Source organism: Dama dama, chromosome 18 (assembly GCF_033118175.1).
Source record: "Dama dama isolate Ldn47 chromosome 18, ASM3311817v1, whole genome shotgun sequence".
In the NCBI taxonomy this organism is placed as follows: domain Eukaryota; kingdom Metazoa; phylum Chordata; class Mammalia; order Artiodactyla; family Cervidae; genus Dama; species Dama dama.
Window position 1 is genome coordinate 30,577,207 of NC_083698.1, and position 24,578 is coordinate 30,601,784.

At 39.7% G+C, this 24,578-nt stretch overlaps 1 protein-coding gene and 2 pseudogenes across 1 annotated transcript in view; 1 reads left to right on the forward strand and 2 right to left on the reverse strand.

The window, feature by feature from the left end:
- Nucleotides 1-24,578, forward strand: part of SLC25A40 (solute carrier family 25 member 40) — a 90,050-nt gene that overhangs the window by 54,503 nt on the left and 10,969 nt on the right. Inside the window, exons 4-8 of the mRNA XM_061165102.1 lie at nt 169-228; nt 2,011-2,117; nt 21,201-21,268; nt 23,250-23,374; nt 23,990-24,163. Coding sequence (XP_061021085.1) covers nt 169-228; nt 2,011-2,117; nt 21,201-21,268; nt 23,250-23,374; nt 23,990-24,163 — 534 coding nt within the window. The remainder of the gene's footprint in view (nt 1-168; nt 229-2,010; nt 2,118-21,200; nt 21,269-23,249; nt 23,375-23,989; nt 24,164-24,578) is intronic.
- Nucleotides 4,882-6,012, reverse strand: LOC133072778 (B-cell receptor-associated protein 29-like; annotated as a pseudogene).
- LOC133072779 (large ribosomal subunit protein uL22-like) lies at nt 11,693-12,370 on the reverse strand (annotated as a pseudogene).

Below are 24,578 nucleotides of genomic sequence, written 5' to 3' on the forward strand. Positions count from 1 at the left end.
AGAATGTTAACACTTTAAGTGTTTAAAGGTTTAAGTTTTAAACCACTTTATGATAAATAGTTTTAACCATTATATAGGTATCATGTGGTGTATTTTGTGTTCTTTGGACAAACATCTATACAAATTACAGGTATCACTTGTTAATTTAAATTTTATGTATCTTCATAGTGACACCCTTTGATGTTGTTAAAATTCGACTCCAAGCCCAAAACAACCCATTCCCCAAAGGTATGTGTTCACCTTATCCTGAAAATGTTATGTTAGGTTTTTAAATGTCACTGCATTCATTTTTTTTTAAATAATATTCTCTTTTTGCCAGTTTTTGAAAACTGATGCCTTTATCCTCATGCGGAAACATTTTCCTCGTTTCTTAGTTGTACCTGACGAAGTCTAGGCAGAAAACAAGTACAGTTGATCCTTGAAGAATGAGGAGGTTAATGTTGCCCACCATTGGTGTAGCTGAAAATCTGCCTATAATTTATAGTTGGCCCTCAGTGTCCATAATTCCTCTGTTTTTGCAATTTCCTCATCCTTGGATTCAGCCAACTGCAGATTGTGTAACACTGTAGTATTTACTATTGAAAACAATCTGTATAAGTAGACCCTCACAGTTCAGACTCATGTTGTTCAAGGGTCAACAGCCTGTGTGTATATATGTGTGTGTATATATATATATAACACATATAACACTTTCATGAACCTACTAACAAATGGAGAGGACAATTTTGTATTTCAGTATATGCCTCACAAGTAAGAACAGAATTTTACTTATAAGGGACCTTGAATCTAGCTTCCTGCTTTAGTCCAAGAGCTGTACCCATCCTACAGTATTCCTCCAACAGGGATCTAATTGTTGCTTGAATAGTAATAGGAAATTCAATATTTTATCAAGCAGCTTGGTTAATTGCTGGACATTATAGCTTATGTGGACTTTGAGAAGAGTAGTTATATGTTTTTATTAGATAGGCAAAATAACAATTCCTTGATCCATATTTTGCAGTTTTTATAAAGATAATGTTGTTTCAAACATACATAAATAGCAGAAAACAGACTGTAAAAAAGCTCATACATAAATGACACTCTCTTGAATGCTTATCAGGGAGATAGAATGAACACACAGATATTCAGGTGGATGAAAGGATAGGTGGATGGTAGGAAGGGATGGAAAGCAGAGTAGTTTCCTATATATTAAAGGTAGACCAGTGTATTATGAAACTGACAGCATTATATATGGTCAAATGGAGAAGACAATTATGGGAGCAAGAATGAATCCAATAATGGGAAGGAATCATTAGAAAAAGTTGTAGTCAATTAGGAGGGAGCTGACCAATGTCTAGATTAAGCAGTAAAAAAGTACAGAGAAAGGGACAAAGCATAGTATTGTTTACATGGGCTGAGATAATGAAAAACATACTTTTCCATAATCTACTTTTTCAGTTGAGATGTAATTGATATAGAACATAGTGTTAGTTTTAGGAGTACAGTATAATGATTTCATATATGTATATATTGAAAAATGATTGCCACAATAAATTTAGCCAGCATCCATCACCTCATATAGTTAATAAAATTTTTTCCTTGTAATGAGCTCTTTTAAGATTCAGATATGCATTGTTTCATAATGTATTTTGGTCTGAATTTCCCTTATATACCACAGAGTTTTCTTCTGATCAGATAGAGAAGAGGCACACCCATACTGTCTTTTCAAAAGAGGTTTTCCTCTTATCTTCCCTCACCATTCCCTCAGATAACTGAAGAGAATTTTTATCTGTGTATATTTTTTGACTATAGTCCTGCAAACAGAATCCAGTAATTTATTATTGCTTTTTACCACTGTGAGTTTAGAGCCCAGTGCTGTCAATAAACAAATCAGATTGTTTGTTTCATCCTAAAAGGTGAAGACAAAATTGTGCCTTGTTCACGCTGCTCCTTGTATTTTTATTTTGATCATCTATAAAAATAATACACTTGTGTGAAATAATTGTTGACCATTGTAATCTTCTTTGTTAGGAAAATGCTTTCTATATAGTAATGGACTCATGGATCATCTGTGTGTCTGTGAAGAGGAAGGCAACAAAGCGTGGTATAAGAAGCCAGGACGTTTCCAGGGAACATTGGTAAAGAGATTACGTTATGTATAATCACAGCATGTTTTTTATTCTTCTGTTTACTCTTCTATATGAAAGATTCAGCAGTTGCAAGAGAGTAAAGTGCATCATGTAGTTAGCACACAGTTAAAAGGTAGACATTGAAGCAGGAGAGGGGAAAGACTATTTTTACTTTTAATTCTTTGTTAACTTTATGTTCATCTGTTTATGCTTTCTTATATATGTGAAGAAAAGGGAGTAGACTTTTAAAATGTTGAAATGCTTATAGAGCGTACATAATTTTAAGAAAAATATTCAGAGATAGACCCTGTGTACCCTCTTCCCAGTTTCTCCCAGTTGGTAGCGTGTAACAGAATGAGTACAATATGACCATCAGGATGTTGACATTGATACAGTGAAGATACGGAACAATTCTATCACCCATGGATCCTTCCTGTTTCCCTTCTGTAGTCACACCCACTTCTTAACTCCTACCAGCCACTAGCCTGTTCTCTGTTTACATGATTTTGTCATCTTAAGAATGTTCTACAAATGGAATCATAACAAAGGACATTTTGGAATTGGTACTTCTCACTTATTTTAATCGTCTAAAGATTCATTCAAGTTGTTTAATGTATCAGTAGTTTGCTCCTTTTTATTACTCACTAGTATTACATGGTATGGATATACCATAGTTTGTTTCAAGTGGTTTCCAGTTTTTGGCTCTGAATAAAACTGCTGCATACATTCATTCACAGGTTTTGGTGTCAACGTATAAGAAAAAACTACTCACTGTTTTTCTCTCTGAACACTCAGAATTCTTCTGAATAGATTAGTGGTATTTTTTCCCCTACCAAGCAGTCCTGTAGTTCAGACCGGTGGTGTTCTGCAGTTTAACTCAGTTCTGACACCATCTACCTGGAGTTGGCTGTCAGCTCGCACGGGACTGCTCCCATTTCAGACGCCACTCTCAAGGCCAGGTTGTCACCTGTGCTTCTGAGAACCGGCTGTAAGTCAAAAGACAGAAGTTCCCATGATCCTTTCCTTGGGTTCAGTAATTTGCTAGAATGGCTTGCGGAACTCAGGAAGGAAGTTTACTTAAGAGATTGCTAGTTTATTATGAAGGGACACAACTCAGGAACAGCTGGATAGAAGAGGTGCACAGGGCAGGACCTATTAGGGGAGGCATAGAGCTTCTGTGTCCTCCCCAGGCCTGTCATTCTCCCAGCACCTCCGTATGCTCACCAGCCTGGAAGCATCCAGATGCCTTTCTTCAGAGGTTTTAATGGAGGCATCATTCGTTGTTGTTTAGTCACTCAGTCATGTCTGACTTTGCAACCCCATGTACTGTAGAACACCAGGCTCCCCTGGCCTCCACTGCGTCCCTGAGTTTGCTCAAAGTCATGTCCTTTGAGTTGATGATGCCATCCAACCATCTCATCCTCTATTGCCACCTTCTCTTGCCCTCAATCTCTTCCAGCATCATGGTCTTTTCCAGTGAGTTGGCTCCTTGCATCAGGTGGCCGAACTATTGGAGCTTCAGCATCAGTCCTTTCAATGAATATTGAGGTAGCTTCCTTTAGGATTGACTGGTTTGATCTCCTTGCTGTCCACAGGACTCTCAAGAGCCTTCTTCAGTACCACAGCTCAAAAGCATCAATTCTTCGGCACTTAGGCTTCTTTATGGTCCAACTCTCACATCCGTACATGACTATGGAAAAACCATAGCTTTGACTATACTGACCTTTGTCAGCAAAGTGATGTTTCTGCTTTTTAATACGCTGTCTAGGTTTGTCATAGCCTTTTTTCCAACGAGCAAGCGTCTTTTAATTTCATGGCTGCAGTCACCATCTGCAGTGATTTTGGAGCCCAGAAAAATAAAGTCAGTCACTTTTTCCATTGTTTCCCCATCTGTTTGCCATGAAGTGAAGTGATGGAACCGGATGCCATGATCTTAGTTTTCTGAATGTTGAGCTTTAAGCCAAATTTTTCGCTCTCCTCTTTCACTTTCAACAAGAGGCTCTTTAGTTCTTCTTTGCTTTCTGCCATAAGGGTGGTGATATCTGCATATCTGAAATTGTTGATATTTCTCCTGGCAGTTTTGATTCCAGCTTGTACTTCATCCAGGCTGACACTTCTCATGATGTACTCTGCATATAAGCAGGGTGACAATACACCTTTCCTGATTTGGAACCAGTCTGTTGTTCCGTGTCCGGTTCTGACTGTTGCTTCTTTTTTTTTATTTTTATTTTCCATTTTCTTTTATATCTAGGTCTTTAAGAAACAAGGAAGGTAGCTTTCAAGTCTAAACACTGGAGCAACCTAAATCACATTAATATAGCAATCATCCTCTCCTAAAAGAAACTAAATGAATATATGAATGGAAAATAGTATTTAATATGTAGCTTGCAGAATATAGAAACACCTCAGAGAAACTGTGACACCAGTGTATGTATATATGAGGTAATATCTGTATAATTAGCAATTCTCACAGCAATGGGAAACACTGCTTTTTGGATACATTATACATAAACTTTCTATCTCAAGAATTCCACATTGTTGTAAAGTAATTTCAGTTCAGTGCTATGGCAGTTATGCAAATAGATGTAAACTCCATTCCCAGATGAACATTAAAAAAGCAGAATGCCTACTAATGATGTATTAACACAAATGTCAACAAAAATAGTTTAACAGGTGCAGAAACACAATACTGAAAATATAATTATCAATACAACTCTCTTAAAAGAGTTAACTAGTACCATTAGGCTTAAAAAAAAGCACTTAAGGTCACTGTTTTCATGTTTCACTTTTTCAGCCACCATACACCAGTGTTACTATCAGTATCTAAATAAAGTATTTAACATGCTTATATTTTATTTAAGAGCTGGAATACAGGCTTTACAATATATCTGAAACATCATCAATACTGTGATAATGCCATTCTGATAAGTCTATGTGTGTGGCATTAAAAAAATAATGGCTGGTCATAGTATGTTTTTCTGAACTGAATTTTAAATTTTCTAGAGGCTAACATGATAACAAATTTTTCTTCTTGACATGGTATATTCACAATCTTCTTTCATAAAGTTCACAGGCATTTCTTGTCTTTCCCTGCACGATGCTGAAGTCCTGAGTGTTCTCTCAGGATCCGGTCATACTCTTTTGAAAGTCTCTCTGATTGCATCTTCATTATCATCACGTCATTTTGTGCCTTAGAAAGGGCATCTGAAGCCTTCTTTAATTCAGTTTTCAGTTTTTCTTTGTCTTCTTCTAGTTTTTTATTTTCTGCTCCCAAAACGTGTTCTTCCTTGCCATAGTTTTTCAAGAGCCATTTCAGTCTTTCATTTTCTTCCATGAATTTTTTGGCAGCCTGGTTAATATTTTCTGCTTGACGTTTAAGTACTCCTTTGTTTGACAGCTCTTTTGCCAGCTGAGTTATAAGGGTAACCAGACGTCTCAACACTAGACAGAAAAATAATGAAAATCCAGAAATGTAAAGATTTCTTTGAGACCTGAAGAGTTCATTTGTGTATGTTCTTAGGCAGCAGGTCTGTTGGCTGAGCTCTTTTCAGTAGTATGAGTCGAGGAATATTTTCTTACTTCTCTCACAGCATCTGGAAACAGAACAATCAATAGGATTATAATAGTAAGAAAAGCCTTGTTCCAGAAACTTGCAATTTTACCCCAAACGCTAAAGGAAAATATCTTCTGCCATCTCTGAGGAGGAATAAAAGGTAGACAGAAGATTAGAATGAGTCCTATTTCAGCGTAAAGAAAAGTTGCAACTGCCGCCCACTGGAGTCTCATTGTTTTTCTTTATACCTTGCCTGCGGCCGCCCAGCCCTGACTATTGCTTCTTAACTTCCAGATTTCTCAGGAGGCAGGTCAGGTGACCACCTGATGGTGTTCCCATCTCTTTAAGAGTTTTCCACAGTTTGTTGTGATCTAGACAGTCAAAGGCATTGGCATAGGTAATAAAGCAGAAGTAAATTTTTTTTTTTTTTTTTTTTTTTTTCAGAAATTCCCTTGCTTTTTCTATGATCCAAAGGATGTTGGCAATTTGATCTCTGTTTCCTCTGCCTTTTCTAAATCCAGCTTATACATCTGTAAGTTCTTGGCTCACATACTGTTGAAGCCTAGCTTGAAGAATTTTGAACGTTACCTTGCTAGCCTGTAAAATGAGCTCAGTTGTGTGGTAGTTGGAACATTCTTTGGCATTGCCCTTTGTCGGGATTGGAATGAAAACTGACCTTTTCTAGTCCTGTGGCCACTGCTGAGTTTTATGATTTTGCTGGCATATTGAATGCAGCACTTGAACAGAATCATCTTTTAGGATTTGAAGTAGCTCAGCTGAAAATCCTTCACCTCCCCTAGCTTTGTTTATAGTAATGCCTCCTAAGGCCCACCTGACTTCACACTCCAGTATGTCTGTCTCTAGGTGAGTGACCACACCATCGTGGTTATCCAGGTCATTAAGACCTTTTTTGTATAGTTCTTCTGTGTATTCTTGCCATGTCTTCTTAATATCTTCTGCTTCTCTTAAGTTCATATTGTTTTTATACCTTTGCTGTATGTCAGTTAGGAAATTATAGGAATTTTGGAGCTGTGTGCTAGGAACCATGGATTAAGACCAAAATGTATATATCTTATTAATCATAATATCATTGTAAGTTTTCATTTCTCTGGAGTAAATATCCATGAGTTTCTGGGTCGTATGGTAGTTGCCTATTTATGGTTTAAGAAACTGCCAACCTGTTTACTAGACTGATAGTGTCATTTTACATTCCTAGTGGCAGTGTATGACTGTTCTAATTTCTCCACATCCTCACTAGCATTTGGTGGTGTTAGTATTTTCATTTTAGCAGTTCTGATAGGTGTGTAGTAATACCTTATTGTGGTTTTAATTTACATTTTCAGTAGTGGCTACTGATGTTGAAAATCTGTTCATGTGTTTTTTAGCCATCAGTTTATCCTCTTCAGCGAAATGACTCTTCATGTCATTTGCCCATTTTCTAATTGAACTGTTTATATTTTTACAGTTAAGTTTTGAGTACTCCTTGTATTATCTAGATACTAGTCCTTTGTTGAATATGTAGTTACTAAATTACTAAATATTTTTTCCCACTCTCTACCTTCCCCCTTTATCCTCTTAAGCAAGGTATTTCATGGTGTAAAAGTTTTTAATTTTGATGAAGTCCAGTTAGTTTTTACTTTATAGACCATGCTTTTGGTGTCAAATCTAAGAATGCTTTATTTGCTCTTAGAAGATTTTCTCCTATTTTTAAAGTCCTTGATCCATTTTGAGTCATTCTTATATAATGTGTAGATTTGAGGTTGAAGTTTGTTCTTTTTTGTTTATTTTACCCTATGGTTGTCCAATTGCGTTTGTTGAAAAGGTATCTTTCCTCCATTAAGATGCTTTTGCACTTTGTCAGAAATCACTTGGGCATATTGTGTGGATCTATTTCTAGGTTGTTTATCCTGTAACATTTATCATTTACCTGTATCAGTACCACACGGTCCTGAAATCAGGTAAACTGATTCCTTCTACTTTATTCTTATTTTTCTTTTTGAAAGTTGTTTTAGCTATTTCTAAATTTCCTTTGTCTTTCCATATAAAATGTTTTTGAAACTTAATATTTATTTTTGTGGGTGCTGGGTCTTTGATGCTGCACGAGGCCTTTCGCTGGTTGCAGTGAGCTTGGTACGGGGGTGCTGCTTTGTAGTTGTGGTGCTTAGGCTTCTCATTGCCATGACTTCTCTCGTGGAGCTCTAGTTTATTGCCTATGCTTTCTTCTATAAGTTTTCTGGTTTCACGTCTTAAGTTTAAGCCTTTAATCTACTTTGAATTTATTTTTGTACATGGTGTGAGAGAGTAGTCCAGTTTGAACCTTTTACATGTAGCTGTCCAGTTTTCCCAACACTGTTTATTAAAGGGACAGTCTTTCCCACACTGTGTATTCTTGCCCCTGTTATCATAGATTAATGGCTTATATAACTGTGGGTTCATTTCTGAGCTCTCTATTCTGTTCCGTTGATCTGTGTCTGTTTCCTGCCAGTACCACATTGTTTTGATTCAGTTATTCAGTTCAGTCGCTCAGTAGTGGCTGACTCTTTGCCACCCCATGGACTGCAGCACACCAGGCTTCCCTGTTAATCACCAACTCCCGGAGCTTGTTCAAACTCAGGTCCATCGAGCTGGTGATGCCATTCAACCATATCATCTTCTGTCATCCCCTTCTCCTCTAGCTTTCAATCTTTTCCACCATCAGAGTCTTTTCCAGTGAGCCAGTTCTTCGCAACAGGTGGCCAAAGTATTGGAGCTTCAGCTTCAGCATCAGTCCTTCCAGTGAATATTCAGGATTATTTCCTTTAGGATGGACTGGATTAATCTCCTTGCAGTCCAAGAGACTCTCAAGAGTCTTCTCCAATGCCAAAGTTCAAAAGCATCGATTCTTTGGCACTCAGTTTTCTTTATGGTCCAATTCTCACATCCATAGATGGCTATTGAAAAACCACAGCTTTGACTATACAGAGATTTGTTGGCAAAATAATGTCTCTGCTTTTAATATGCTTTCTAGGTTCATCATAACTTTTCTTCCAAGGAGCAAGCATCTTTTCATTTCATGGCTGCAGTCACCATCTTAGCGGTCTTGGAACCCAGGAAAATAAAGTCTCACTGTTTCCACTGCTGCCCCATCTGTTTGCCATGAAGTGATGGGACCAGTTGCCATGATCTTAGTTTTTTGAAAATTGAGTTTTAAGGCAGCTTTTTCACTCTCCTCTTCCATTTTCATCAAGAGGCTCTTTAGTTCCTCTTCGCTTTCTGCCACAAGGATAATGTCATCCGCATTTCTGAGGTTATCAATATTTCTCCTGGCAGTCTTGATTCCAGCTTGTGCTTCATCCTGCCTGGCATTGCTCATGATGTACTCTGAATATAAGTTAAATAAGCAGGGTGATGATATGCAGCCTTAATGTACTCCTTTCCCAATTTTGAGCCAGTCCATTGTCATGTCCGGTTCTAACTGTTGCTTCTTGACCTGCATACAGATTTCTCAGGAGGCAGCTGAGGTGGTCTGGTATTCCCATCTCTTTAAGAATTTTCCAGAGTTTGTTGTGATCTACACAGTCAGAGGATGAGAGGGTTGGATAGCATCACTGACTCAATGGCCATGAATTTGAGTAAACTCTGGGAGTTGGTGATAGACAGGGAGGCCTGGCGTGCTGCAGTCCATGGGGTCGCAAAGAGTTGGACGTGACAGAGCAACTGAACTGAAGTGAACACAGTCAAAGGATTTAGCGTAGTCAATGAAGCAGAAGTAGATGTTTTTCTGGAATTTCTCTTGCTTTTTTCAACACTTGCCAGCAGTTGTTGGCAATTTGATCTCTGCTTCCTCTTCCTTTGCTAAATCTAGCTTGAACATCTGCAAGTTCACGGTTCACATACTTTTGAAGCCTAGCTTGAAGGATTTTGAGCATTACTTTGCTAATGTGTGAAATGAGTGCAATTGTGCGGTAGTTTATACATTCTTTGGCATTTCCTTTCTTTGGAGTTGGAATGAAAACTAACCTTTTCCAGTCCTAAGTTTTCCAAATTTGTTCACATATTGAATGCAGCACTTGAATAGAACCATCTTTCAGGATTTGAAATAGCTCAGCTGGAATTCCATCACCTCCACTAGCTTTGTTCCTTATGATGCTTCCTAAGGCCCATTTGACTTTGCACTCCAAGATATCTGGCTCTAGGTGAGTGATCACACTGTCGTGGTTATCTTGGTTATTAACATCTTTTTTGTATAGTTCTTCTGTGTATTCTTGACACCTCTTCATATCTTCTGCTTCTTTTAGGTCCATACTGTTTCTGTCCTTTATGGTGCCCATCTGCATGAAATGTTTCCTTGGTATTTCTAATTTTCTTCAAGAGATCTCTAGTCTTTCCCATTCTATTGTTTTCCTCTATTTCTTTGCACTGATCACTTAGGAAGGCTCTCTTATCTCTCCTTGCTCTTTGGAACTCTGCGTTCAGATGGGTATATCTTTCCTTTTCTCCTTTGCCTTTAGCTTTTCTTCTTTTCTCAGCTATTTGTAAGGCCTCCTCAGACAACCATTTTGCCTTTTGCATTTCTTTTTCTTGGGGATGATTTTAATCACCACCTCCTAAACAGTGTTACAGCCTCCATCCATAGTTCTTCAGGCACTCTATCAGATCTAATCCCTTGAATCTATTTGTCACTTCCACTGTATAATCATAAGGATTTTGATTTAGGTCATTTCTGAATGGTCTGGTGGTTTTCCCTACTTTCTTCAATTTAAGTCTGTATTTTGCAATAAGGTGTTTATGATCTGAGCCACTGTCAGCTCCCAGTCTTGTTCTTGCTGACTGTATAGAGCTTCTCCATCTTTGGCTGCAAAGAATATAATCAGTCTGATTTTGGTACTGACCATCTGGTGATGTCCATGTGTAGAGTCGTCTCTTATGTTGCTGGAAGTGAGTGTTTGCTATGACCAACGCGTTCTCTTGCTAAAACTCTGTTAGCCTTTGCCCAGCTTCATTCTATACTCCAAGGCCAAACTTGCCTGTTACTCCAGGTTTTTCTTGACTCACTACTTATGCATTCCAGTCCCCTATGATGAAAAGGACATCTTTTTTTGGTGTTAGTTCTAGAAGGCCTTGTGGGTGTTCATAGAACCATTCAACCTCAGCTTCTTTGGCATTAGTGGTTGGGGTATAGACTTGGATGACTGTGATATTGAATGCTTTGCCTTGGAAACAAACCGAGATCATTCCATCGTTTTTGAGATTGCACCCAAGTACTTCATTTCAGAGTTTTTTTTGAGTGTGAGGGCTACTCCATTTCTTCTAAGGGATTCTTGCCCACAGTAGTAGATATAATGGTCATCTGAATTAAATTTGCCTATTCCAGTCCATTTTAGTTCACTGATCCTGAAATGTCAATGTTCACTCTTGCCATTTGCTGTTTGACCACTTCCAATTTACCTTGATTCATTCACCTAACCTTCCAGGTTCCTATGCAGTATTGTTCTTTACAGCATCGAACTTTACCTCCATCACCAGTCATATCCACAGCTAGGCATTGTTTTTCCTTTGGCTCCGCCTCTTCGTTCATTATGGAGCTATTTCCCCACTCTTCTCCAGCAACAATTGGGCACCTACCAACCTGGGGAGTTCATCTTTCAGTGTCATATCTTTTTGCCTTTTCATGCTGTTCATGGGGTTCTCAAGGCAAGAATACTCAAGTGGTTTGCCATTCTCTTCTGCAGTAGACCATGTTTTGTCAGAACTCTCCACCATGATCCGTCCGTCTTGGGTGTCCCTGCACGGCATGGCTCATAGTTTCATTGAGCCATGAAAGAAGGCATTTTTCTCACAGTCAGAGAAGGCTGTGATCCATGTGATCACTTTGGTTAGTTTTCTGTGATTCTGGTTTTTGGTCTGTTTGCCCTCTGATGGATAAAGGTGAAAGGCTTGTGGAAGGTTCCTGATGGGAGGGACTGGCTGTGGGTGAGTCTGGATCTTGCTGTGATGGTTGGGTCAGTAAATCTTTTTTTTTTTTTTTTTCACTTTTATTTGCATTTATTTTCTGCGGCATTTATTCCCGGGCCATAAGTTTTTGTTTCTTCAGTTTCTTCTGGGATATCTTTTTCTTCTGTGTAACCTCCTCTTCTGGTTTAAGAACAAGCTGTTCTTTTTCAGTAAGGATCATCTCACTGTGGCAGGGAGAGCTCATGTAGGGGTTGATCCGACCGTGAGCTCTGTTAAGTTCTGCGCTGCATCTTGGGGGCTTTGTTCACTTGGATGTGCTCAATGACCAGAGAATCTACATCTACGCCCTTAAGTTCAGCATTACTCTCTGCATTTTTGAGTATGTATAGTAAAAATTCAGCACTCTTTTTGGGCCACCAACCCTGCGTCCAGCCCCACTGTTTGGCCTGTGCACACCTACCAACTCCACCATTGTAATGACGGAATAGCACACATTGCTTCTTTAAAGTGACATCCTTCAGATACTTGGTGGCTTTTCGGATATGCATACTCTTTATGGCCTGGGCAGTCTCACAAGTGTTCTAAAAGTGAACACGAAGATTTGAACCTCTTGATTTGCATGATTTTGTGGGGTTTTCTGGGTTGAGTGAATAGCGCACCATTTTTAGGGATCAGCTCAGGCCGCTTACCGGAAAAGAGTAAATCTTTAATCCAGTTTTCTGTTGATGGGTGGGACTGCATTCCCTCCCTGTATTGGGTAGGGGTAATGGCAGTAATGGCAACCTCCTTCAGAAAGACTTATGCCAGCATTCCATGGCTCCCAGGAATGTTGTATTCAATTCCATGACTCCACAGCAGGTCATTGTCGACCCATGCCTCTGCCGGACACTCTGGGACACTCATCGGCAAGTCTGGCTCCGTCTCTTACGGGGTCACTGCTCCTTTCTCCTGGGTCCTGGTGCGCACAGATTTTTGTTGTACCCTCCAAGAGTCTGGTCCCCAGTCCTGTGGAAGTTCTGTAATCAAATCCCACTGACCTTCAAAGTCAAGTTCCCTGGGGATTCTCAGTCCCTTTGCCGGATCCCAGGTTGAGAAATCTGCTTTGGGCCTTAGACCTTTTGCAACGAGCGTGAACTTCTTTGGTATAACTCTTCTCCAGTTTGTGGGTAATCTGCTCAGTGGCTCTATGGTTGGGCTAATGGCACCTTCCTCCAGGAAGACTTACACCACATGCTGTGCCTCCCAGGTCTGCTGCAGCCAGAGCCTCTGTCCCCCCAACAGGCCACTGTTGACCCATGCCTCTGCAGGAGACACTCAAACACTCAAAGGCAGGTGTGGCTCAGTCTCTTGTGGGGTCTCTGGGTCCTGGTGCACACAAGGTTTTGCTTGAGCCCTCCAAGCGTCTCTGGTGGGTATGGGGATTGATTCTAAACATGATTTCGCCCCTCCTACCATCTTGTTGGGGCTTCTCCTTTGCCCTTGGATGTGGGGTATCTTTTTTTTGTGGGATCCAATATTCTCCTTTCAATGGTTGCTCAGCAGCTAGTTGCAATTTTGGTGTTCTCGCAGGGGAAGATGAGCACATGTCCTTCAACTCTGCCATCTTAGAGGCCTGTTTTGATGATTGCAGTTTTATAATGTGGTTTTGAACCAGGGATAACGATAACCTCTAGTTTTGTTTTTCTTTCTCAAGATTGTTTTGGCAAAGCAGGATCTTTTGTGTTTCCATACAGATTTTAGAATTTATTTGTTCTAGTTCCATAAAAAATGCCATTGTCATTTTGAAAGGAATTGTATTGAATCTATAGATTGCCTTGTGTAGTATGCTCATTTTAACATTATTCTTCCAATCAAAAAACATCTGTTTGCATCACCTTCAATTTCTGGTCTTATAATTTTCTGAATTCAGTATTAATATTTTACCTCCTTGTTTAGTTAGATTTATTCCTAGGTATTTCATTCTTTTTGATAAGATTGTGAATGAGATAATTTCCGTAGTTTTCCTTGTTGATAGTTGTTAGTGTATAGAAATGCAGTAGATTTCTGTATATTAATTTAGTATCTTGCAACTTTATTGAATTCATGAAGAGCTCTAGTAGTTTTCTGCTAGCATCTTCAGGATTTACTGCATTTAATAACATTTCATCTGTAAATGGTGACAGTTTTACTTCCTCCCTTCCGATTTGGATTCCTTGCAGTTTTTTCTTCTCTTCTGTGGCTGGGACTTTGAAAACTATGTTGAATAAACCATGAATGATGAGAGGAGTTATCCTTGTCTTGTTACTGATCTTAGAGGAGATGCTTTCAGCTTTTCACTGTTGACTATGATGTTAGCTGTGGGCTTGTTGTATATGGCTTTTAGTGTGTTGAGGTATGTTCCCTCTGTAACCATATACCCACTTTGTTGAGGGTTTTTATCATGAAAGAGTGTTGAATTTTGTCAAAAGCTTTCTCTGCACCTACTGAGATGACCATATGGATTTATTTTTAGCTGAATTATTTTATTTTTACATATTTATTTATTTATAAACTTTATTTTACTTTTGGCTGTGCTGGGTCTTCGTTGCTGTGCAGGCTTTTTTCCCTCTAGCTGCAGGGAGTGGTGGCTGCTCTGTAGTTCGTGGTGCACGGGCTTCTCATTACGGGGGCTTCTCCTGTGAAGCATGGGCTCTAGGTGGCACAGGCTTCAAGCTTCACTTGATCCTGGTGTATGACCCCTTTTGATCATTGTTTGTCTTATTATTAAATTTGGTTTGCTAAGATTTTGTTGAGGATTTTTGCCTATATGTCATCAGTGATGCTGGCCTGCCATTTTCTTTTTGTGTGTGATATCTTTGCCTGCTTTTGGTAAAGTATTTGTTAGAATTTACTTGTGAAGCCATCTGGTCCTGGACTTTTGTTTGTTGGAAGTTTCTAATTTCATTTCTGGTAATTCATTTATTCATATTTTCTATTTCTTTCTGGTTTAGGAACTTTTTCACTTTTTTCTTGGTCATCCATTTTACTGGCGTATAGTTATTAATCTGTTATGATCCTTTGTATTTCTGTGGTGTCAGTTGTAAAATTCCATTTTGATAAATAGGTTTTTGTGTATATATTCCTCTGCTGAGGTGTTCTAATTTTTCATTTGTTTCAGATGTCTTTGTAAGTGATCAGTCAGTGATTTATGTGTTGCTTGCTTTAAAATCTTTGTCAGATAATTCTGTCAGTCTCACTGTGGTGTCTGTTTATTGTCTCCTGTCATTCGGTTTGACATCTTCCTTCTTGTTTGTTTATTTATTGGCTGCACAATGTGGTTTGCAGGATCTTAGTTCCCCAACCAGGGATTACCTGGCACCCTGGCAGTGAGAGCACCAATTTCTAACCACTAGACCACCAGGGAGTTTCCTCTTCCTGCTTCTTAAAATGACAAGTGATTTTTAAAAAATTGGAGCCTGAAACTATCACAATATTGTTAACTGGCTATACTCCAATATAAAATTAAAAGTTTAAAAAAAATAAAAAATTAGAAGCAGGAAACTTTGAGTATTCAGAGGCTCTGAATCTCATTTAAATATTACAGTCGGCGCTTTTGACACTGTCAGCTCAGAGGAAGAGGGTGCAGCTTGTTACTGAGCTGGTAGAGCTGGAAGGCCGTGTTCCTCACTCAGCCTCCGCTGACACACACAGTGGGGGTAGGGGCCTTTACTTTCAGACAGTGTGGTCTGAGAGTTTGTGCTCCCTCCAGAATTCATTGTTGAAATCCTAATGCCTGATGCAATCCTTTTAGGACGTGGAGGCTTTGGGAGTTGATTAGGTCAGCAGGGCAGAGACCTCATGAATGAGATTAATGCCCTTAGAAGAGAGACCGCAGAGCTTCCTTGCCCCTTCTGCCTTGTGATGACACAATGAGAAGTGTGAAATCCAGAACGGGGCCCTCATTTGACCTTAGCAGAACCTGGATCTTGGACTTGCGGCCTTGAGAACTGAGAAATAAATCATGTTATTCATAAGCTACCCACTCTGTCGTATTTTGTTACAGCAGCCTTAACAGACTAAGACAGTGGGAGTGGAATTTCTGACTGCCTTGGTGGTTTCCGTCGCCACTGGTGAGGTGGCCTTATTACTCTCAGGCCTCCACTGCTAGTCCTCTGATAACTACTAAGAGCCCTTAACATATGCATCCTTGTTACTGAAAATCCCCAGTCTGATAACTTTAAAATCTCTGCCATATCTGAATCTGATTTTGATGCTTGGTTTGTTTCTTCAGACTATATTCTTTGCCTTTTAGTATGCTTTGTAATTCTTTTTGTTGAAAGCTGGGCATGATGTATTGGGTTAAAAGACAGACCTTTAATGTGAAGTTTTCTCTGGCGAGACATTAGGCTTTGTTTACTTCTGGAGAGCTGTGTTGTAGAGCCTGAAATTTCCTCCACTGTCCCAGTTGGTGTCTTACCTGTTGCCTTTTCCTGGGGATTCCTCAGACAGTAAGATCGTTTCCCTTGAGTGTTTCTCCTCCTTTAAAAAAAGGAGAATAGAGATTTGGGGCATATTTGAAAACTGGTTTCTTTTCCCCTTACCCTGCTGGAAACAGGAGGGGATTTCTCTCTGATCTTAACAATGAGGATCTGGTAGGGCTCAGGGGCTAAAAGTCACGAAAGCGTGAAGGCCCTCTCATAGTAGCACCTCAGAGGTTTTGATTCTCCAGTTAGTCTACACTGAGCTTCCAGCCATTTGTCAGATATAGCTCGTAGCTTTCCTCTTGGCGCTGGTTCTGACTTTGGGCTTCTGCTCTACTGTGCTGTGAGTGAGTCTCTGTATTTGACAGTCTCTCCGGGCTCAGACAGTAAAGCGTCTGCCTACAATGCGGGAGAAACGGGTTCAATCCGTGGGTTGGGAATACCCTCTGGAGAAGGGGATGGCAACCCACTCCAGTACTCTTGCCTGGAAAATCCCATGGATGGAAAAGCCTGGTAGGCTACAGTCCATGGGGTTGCAAAGAGTCAGACATGACTGAGCGACTTCACTTTCACTTACCAGTGCTCAAGGTAGCAGTTTGACCAGTGACCTCAATTCTCTGATTATCCTAAGAGGAATTGATTTTTCAGTTTGTTCAGGTTTTTTTCTTGTTGTGAGCATAGAAGTGATGCTTCCAAGCTCTTTACATGCAGAACCAGAAATCAGAATTGTTGTTTGGATTTATTTTGGTCATTGCATTCTACTTTCTTAGGTGAAAACATGAATTATTGACTTTAAGCCTTTTCCTCAACTCCACATTTAAAGCTGTGAATTTCCTTCAAAGCACTAAATTAAATATGTCCCCAAAATTTTGATGTTGTGTTTTCATTATCAGTTGAAATATTTTCTGATTTTCTTTGTAATTTCTTCTGCTATGGATTATTAATTTTCCAATTGGATATTTTCCTAGGTACCTTATTGTTCCTGATTTCTAATTTAATTCCAATCTGGTCAAAGGAATATACCCTTAAGTTTTCAGACTTTTTTTAATGTATTGAGTCTTGTATACATACGGCCCTATGTATGATCTGTCTTGGTGACTATTTTGTGCTCTTTAAAGTGTATATTGTATTCTGCAATTGTTGCGTATAGCGTTCTATAAGCCATTAGGTCAGGGTGACTGATGATTTATTTACATCTGCTGAATTCCTGCAGATTTTTAAAAATTATTCTGTTTTTCTCTGATCAGTTCAGTTCAATTCAGTTGCTCAGTCATGTCCAACTCTTTGCGACTCCATGAATCGCAGCACGCCAGTCCTCCGTGCCCATCACCAACTCCCAGAGTTTACTCAGACTCATGTCCATCAAGTCGGTGATGCCATCCAGCCATCTCATCCTCTGTCGTCCCCTTCTTCTCCTCCTCCCAGTCCCTCCCAGCATCAGGGTCTTTTCCAATGAGTCAACTCTTCGCATAAGGTGGCCAAAGTATTGGAGTTTCAGCTTAAGCATCAGTCCTTCCAATGAACACCCAGGACTGATCTCCTTTTGGATGGACTGGTTGGATCTCCTTGCAGTCCAAGGGACTCTCAAGAGTCTTTTCCAATACCACAGTTCAAAAGCATCAATTCTTCAGCACTCAGCTTTCTTCACAGTCCAACTCTCACATCCATTCCTGACCACTGGAAAAACCATAGCCTTGACTAGATGGACCTTTGTTGGCAAAGTAATGTCTCTGCTTTTTAATATGCTATCTAGGTTGATCATAACTTTCCTTCCAGGGAGCAAGCGTCTTTTAATTTCATGACTGCAATTACCATCTGCAGTGATTTTGGAGCCCCCAAAAATAAAGTCTGACATTGTTTCCACTGTTTGCCCATCTATTTCCCATGAAGTGATGGGACCAGATGCCATATAATAATCTTTAGATATGATTGAGGATATGTCTGTTTTCCTTTTTAGTTCTCTCTGGTCTGCCTCATAGGGTTTTGAACCTCAGTTATTAGGAACATACACATTCACTTGATATGTTTTTTTGATACATCTTTATTATAATGAAATCTCTTTCATTGTCATTGGTAATGTTCATTATCTTGAAGTCTTTTATCTGAATGTAGTATAGCCACCTTTCAGCTTGCAGCTTTTCGCTTTCTCATAGTAGTAAACACTATCTTTTTCCATTCTTTTACCTCAAGATGGTGATACAGTTTTGTCTTGTTCTGTTACCCTCTGTGACCCCATGAACTGCCAGGCTTTTCTGTCCATGGGATTCTCCAGGCAAGAATATTGAAGCAGGTTGCCATTTCCTAGTCAGCTATCTTCCTGACCCAGGGATCAAACCTGCATTGGCAGGTGGATTCTGCATTGGCAGTCAGATGGCTGTTGATGTAGTGACTTTTAATCAAAAAGTTTAGTCCTTTAATATAATTTTTCGTATGATTGGAGTATCAATCTATTTTTGTATATTTTTCTAATTGTTTCCTTTTTTTCCTCCTTTCCTGTTATTTGTTTGAATTTTAATAACATTATATTGATTCCTCAGTTCCCGTTTCTAGGCAAACAGTTCTTCAAAAGCATTTCACATTGGGCATATCTCATGTGTGTGGCATTGTCTGTCCTTTGTTCCTGATCATCTTTTCAAGTATGTTTGGAGAGTGAATGACCTTGGGAGATACAGGATCCTCAGGGATTTGGATCCCCTGAGGTCAGGTGTCCGCTCCGGTGGTGCATCCACTGTGTGCTCAGGTGTCGTCCGGCCGTCGTCACACTGCCTGTGGAAACTGGGGCCCAGGATACAGGGATCAGAATGCCGGTACTCTGGCTGCTGCTGTTGCTGCGATGATGGACTTTATGTCTCACCGCAGAGAGTTTCGTCTTTACCTGGGCTCTCATGATGCCATGCAGGCCGACTTGCTGACTCGCAAGTAGAGTGGCTCTCAGGCCCCTCGTGTCCTGACGCCCTTACCTCCTCCTCTTCGTCTGTGCTGTTGCCTCACGATGGCACATCCTAGTACTTACAGATGCCACAGTTCACAGTTAGAATTTTCAATTTAAATAGTCTTATGTCTTTTAAATAGTTAAAAAGAAATACATATATTACCTGTAACCACATATTTCCCACCTCTTTTGTCCTTCCTGCCTTTCTGAAGATGGTAGTTACGTGGTGCCACCATGACCCTTCATCCTAAGGAACTCCTTTCAGCATTTCTTTATTGAAGGTATTTTGGCAGGGTAATCTCCAAGTTTTTGTTCTATAGAAATGTCTTTATAAAGCATTTTTGACATGTATTTGGCAGCATACAGAATTCTGGCTTCCTTTTTTTTTTTTTTTTAACCACCTTAAATGTGTCTTTACATTGTTTTTTGGCCTTTCATGTGTCTGCTGAGAAGTTGGTCTTCATTTAATCATCCTTTCCCTGTATGTATTTTGTCATTTTCGTCTATTGTTTTTTGTTTTATTTCTTTCTTAGTCACTTTTTTCTCTTTTTTTGATATTTGGGACTCTGTCAATTGATACCTTTCACTAATTCAGGGAGTTTTTTGCTCATCATTTCATCAGGTAATTTCCTCTTCTGTTTTCTCTCCTTTTCTCTATGACTCCACATAAACTAGTGCTGTACCGCTTGATATTTCCCCTCAGGTCTCTGAGCCTCTGATCAGTTTTCTACCCTCAGGTCTCTGAGCCTCTGATCATTTTTCTAAAGGTTTGGTGTTTTTTTTTTAATTTTCCACGCCACGTGGGTTGCTGGATCATGGTTCCCTGACCAGGGATTGAACTGGACCCTCGGCAGTGAAAGCATAGAGTCTTAACCGCTAGACCACGGGGAAGTTCGCATTTGTCTTCATTATTTTTCTCTTCCTTCTTCTGATTTAATTTTAGATTTGTTTTCAGTGACTCCTTGCAGTCTCCTTTCTGCTGTTAAGCCCACTTAGTTAATTTTTCATTTCAGGTTTAGAATTTTCACTTGGCAGTTTTAACAGTAATTATTTCCTTGCTGAATTCCAAATTTGTCCATGCACTGTGGACCCATCATCTTTGTACCCCTTGCACACGTTTATAATAGGTGTTTTGGAGTTCTTGTCTGCAGATAGCATCATCTTAATCGTCTCAGTGCTGGTTTCTGATGACTTTTTCTTTTCTTTCTTTTTATGTCTAATGAATTTTGATTGGATAGTGGACATTATGAAGAATGCATTGTAAAGACTCTGGGTTCTTTTATATTCTTCCCAAGAGTCAGTTCTTTTCCAAAAGGCAGTTAACTTTGGCTAGGTTCAGACGTCACACTCAGGCACCACTGTGGTGGGCTGCAGCTGAGATCCCCACCCCGTCTGCCGTCCGCGGGGTGTCTGGCTTGTTTTCGTTGTCTTCTCCTGGGGCTGCACAGTTGAGTGGTGAGCCACCTCTTGTGGCTGACTTTGTCTCTAAATTCAAGGGCTTACTTACGTCCTCTGTTTGGAGAAGAAAATGGCAACCCACTCCAGTGTTCTCGCCTGGAGAATTCCATGGACAGAGGAGCCTGGAGGGTACAGCCCGTGGGGTCGCAGAGTCAGACGTGACTGAACGACTAAACAACAACAAGAATGTCCTCTGTAGCCTCTTTTCCTAGGATTTCCCTTCTGACTTTCTGATTAGTCTACGAGCCTGAACTCTGGTGTTTGCCATCTCAAGCAAGTAAATGTACTGTCCCTTGCAGCTCCCATGGGCAAAAAGCTGTAAATGTGCAAACCTCATTCATGGCACTTTGACTTTTTACAGTAAGCGTCCCTCTAGCTTCTACTTGCTTTTTGTTCTTCCTCAGAGCTTTCAAATACTGGGTTTAAATAATGTTCTGTCAGATTTCATAATTGGAGAGGAGAGTTATTCTAACTTTCTGCCATCCCTCCACTTCCTTTTTATAATAATCTTCAAAATACATTGCTTCTCAGCCCTAAGTAGAACAATCCCAAGCTGAGTAATATAGGTTTATTTTGTAAGCAGGAACTGTCATTTAGAAATGCTTTATTTGTGTCTGGAAGTTGAGAAAAATTCTTTTTTCTGTGTTTAAAGAATGGGCGTATATAAATCTGGGAAACTTTTATTTTAGAAATAAATGCTTAAAAGAATCAAATACCAATTATCACTATAAACTTTTTTCTTTATTTTGACTACTTTTTTTCTGTTACAATTTTAGGATGCTTTTTTGAAAATCATTCGAAATGAGGGCATTAAATCCCTGTGGAGTGGCCTTCCTCCTACATTGTAAGTTGAAATTTAGTATTTTTCTTACTTAGTGATGGTGGTGGTTTTGTTTTGCCTTATCAGTATGATGGGACAACATCATGCATTTTTAATATCAGAACTTTTCAGTTTCTAGAGCATTGTTTTGTGACTCTCACAACTACCCCACATTTGATGATTTGCTAGAAGGACTCACAGGACGTATACTAATGTCTGTGGTTTGTTACCGCAAAAGGCACGAAGTGGAATCAGTAAGGAGAAAAGGCATGAAGCGAAATCATTGAGGCGAAAAGGCACGAAGTGGAATCAGTAAGGAGAAAAGGCACGAAGTGGAATCAGTGAGGGGAAAAGGCATGAAGCGGAATCAGTGAGTGGAAAGGCGCAACAGGAGCTGGCCAGGTGGAGTCCTCCCGAGACCCCCACTTGTGACACGCAGGGCGCATGCGCCTCTCCCAGCCCCCGGCCGCTGCGGCAAGTGCAGGAGTCCCGCCTTCCCGGCACTTGAATCTGAGTCTAGGGTTTGCAGTGGGGGCTAATGATAATCGCATGCTGTGTTCACGACTGGCTGTGGTTACTGAAACTCCAGCCCCCCAAAAAGAAGCAGATATTTACCAAATCTCACATCATTTGCACAAATCAATGCAGGCAAGCTGGTTTAGTGCTCCAGACATACAGAAAAGCCTTGTTACAGGGAGTATTTCAAGGGCGGCTAAATTCTTTGAAGATGACCCAAGGTCAAGTAGACAAATAGGCCCTCCTGAAGATACCAGATTTGGGGCACAAGCATACTTTATTTTTTCATGTTCAGATATTAAGAAATTAGTGTTCATTTGAGTTTTTATTTTACTAAAATAATGAGAAGTATTGTACTATTTATACTTCTTTTCGAGATAATTCTGTACTAACTAGGTATTAGGTGAATTCATATGGCAAGCTACTAAGGCTGAATGTAAAAATTCCAATTAATACCTTGCCTTTCTCCACCTCGTTTCTTTCTGATTTATCTTGTTATGGAGCACATCAGTCAGTTTTGAGGCACATACTCTAAACAGTGCCTAAGGTTATAAGGTTGGTGATAGATCCGGGAGCAGCAGTCAGTCCTGTTCCGAAGTTCTCATCACCACACTTCACTGTAGAGTATTAGGCATCGCCACGTGTGGTCTGTGATAGTCCTTTGGTTAGACCAGAAACAGAGACTGGTTTCTTGTTGCATTAAATCTTGATGACATGATAGTACCTTCCACTTTGTATTTAATTAATAACTCCCTCTTAATATTTTCATTTGAAAGAATGTCATTGGAATATATATATTCTGGTGACATCATTTTCAGTTATAAGCAGGGATGACATGGTCCACAGCATTTTATAATTGTGCTTGTACTTTTTTACAAGTAAATTTTACAAGATTTTTTACTTTAGTGATTTTCTTGTTACCATTATGTATATAGTTGGGAATGAAGACCAGACACAGAGTAAGTCAAGACCATTTATTTGTCTTTTCATATTTACGACCTGACTGGGTGCTCTAAACTTGTCTTCTCTACTACATTACAAATCTCTGGAGAGCAGAAACCTACTTTGCATTTTTTTGTTGTCTAAGTTAAACACTGATAATCGTTAAAGAAAAATTGATCTCATAGCTGATTTCTTGTGGTTTTCAGCTTCTGTAAAGTAGAAGGATCTTCATTTTGTGCTTCCCGGGAGGTGCAGTTAGTTGGTAAAGAACGCACCTGCCAGCGCAGGAGACACAAAGAAGTGGGTTTGATCCCTGGGTCAGGGAGATCCCCTGGAGAAGGAAGTGTCAGCCCACCCTGGTACACCTGCCTGGGAAATCCCATGGACAGAGGAGCGTGGCGGGCTACAGCCCATGGGGTCTCAGAGCCTGATATGACAGACCACACATGCATTATGCTCTGTGTCTTGTACTTAATAATAACTTAAGAGTATGTTTAAGCCTTTTGATAGTGTTATGCAAATCTTTTTGTTTGTATGTTTCTAACAGAGTGATGGCAGTTCCTGCCACAGTTATTTATTTTACCTGCTATGATCAATTAACTGCTCTTCTGAGATCTAAATTAGGAGAAAATGAAAGCCGCATACCAATTGTTGCTGGAATTGTGGCCAGACGTAAGTAATAAATTCACAATATTTTCATTCTGATTTCTACTTAAAGCTTGTTTTAACATTTTTATACTTATAGAGAATTTCAAATAGAGTATTGGTAAAGATTTATTTTGCATTGTAGTTTGTCCTCATATGTTAACACCTATGCTCTAGCGGTCATATTGTGTGGAGACTGCCATCAGAACAGGACGGGATCAACCTATCCCGTTAATTCTTCGGCAGAGTTTTCAGATTTGAGATTGTAGACCTTAGATTCTAGATTTTAGGATAATAACACAGAGTCTAATTAATGCCAGAGTCTTTAATCATATAAACTTTGAGATTCAGAGTTTAATCAGAAGGACATTTTTCTCTGTGTAGTGGAAGTGAGGTTTATAATAGTCCTGGTTGATATATAATGGCTGTGGAACTGCTCTTGAAAGAGTAAGGTATGTGAAATACCTTTATCAAGGAAAAAAATCTGAGCCAGGATGTTCCCATCATTAGATACTAGATACAGTTTGAAGACATTTCAGAATAAAATTTTAAAATATAAAAATGCATGAAATACTCATTTCTGCATGCATGTCTTCATAATGCATGGCTTTGCTTTTGTTGTATTCGCTTGTTTTGTACCAGTTGGCGCAGTGACTGTAATAAGTCCACTGGAATTGATTAGAACCAAGATGCAATCTAAGAAGTTTTCTTATGAGGAACTACATCGATTTGTCAGCAACAAAGTATCTGAAGATGGTTGGATTTCCCTCTGGAGGGGCTGGGCTCCTACCATTCTTAGAGATGTACCATTCTCAGGTAGGATTTATTTGCTACATTTTAAGTAGCTTTGTATATACCACTTTTAAATCAAGGAAATTCTAGATTCTTTAAGGCTAGAGGTACGTTACTGTCTTAGGTGATCACACACACCTAGTTCAGTGTGACTCTCTCAGATCTTGATAAGTATTTATTTAATGAACGGTATCTATTTTTTTTTTTCAATTATTTTTATTAGTTGGAGGCTAATTACTTCGCAACATTGCAGTGGGTTTTGTCATACATTGACATGAATCAGCCATGGAGTTACATGTATTCCCCATCCCCATCCCCCCTCCCACCTCCCCCCCCACCCCCACCCCAATTCCCCTGGGTCCTCCCAGTGCACCTGGCCCGAGCACCTGTCTCATGCATCCCACCTGGGCCGGTGGTCTGTTTCACCATAGATAATATA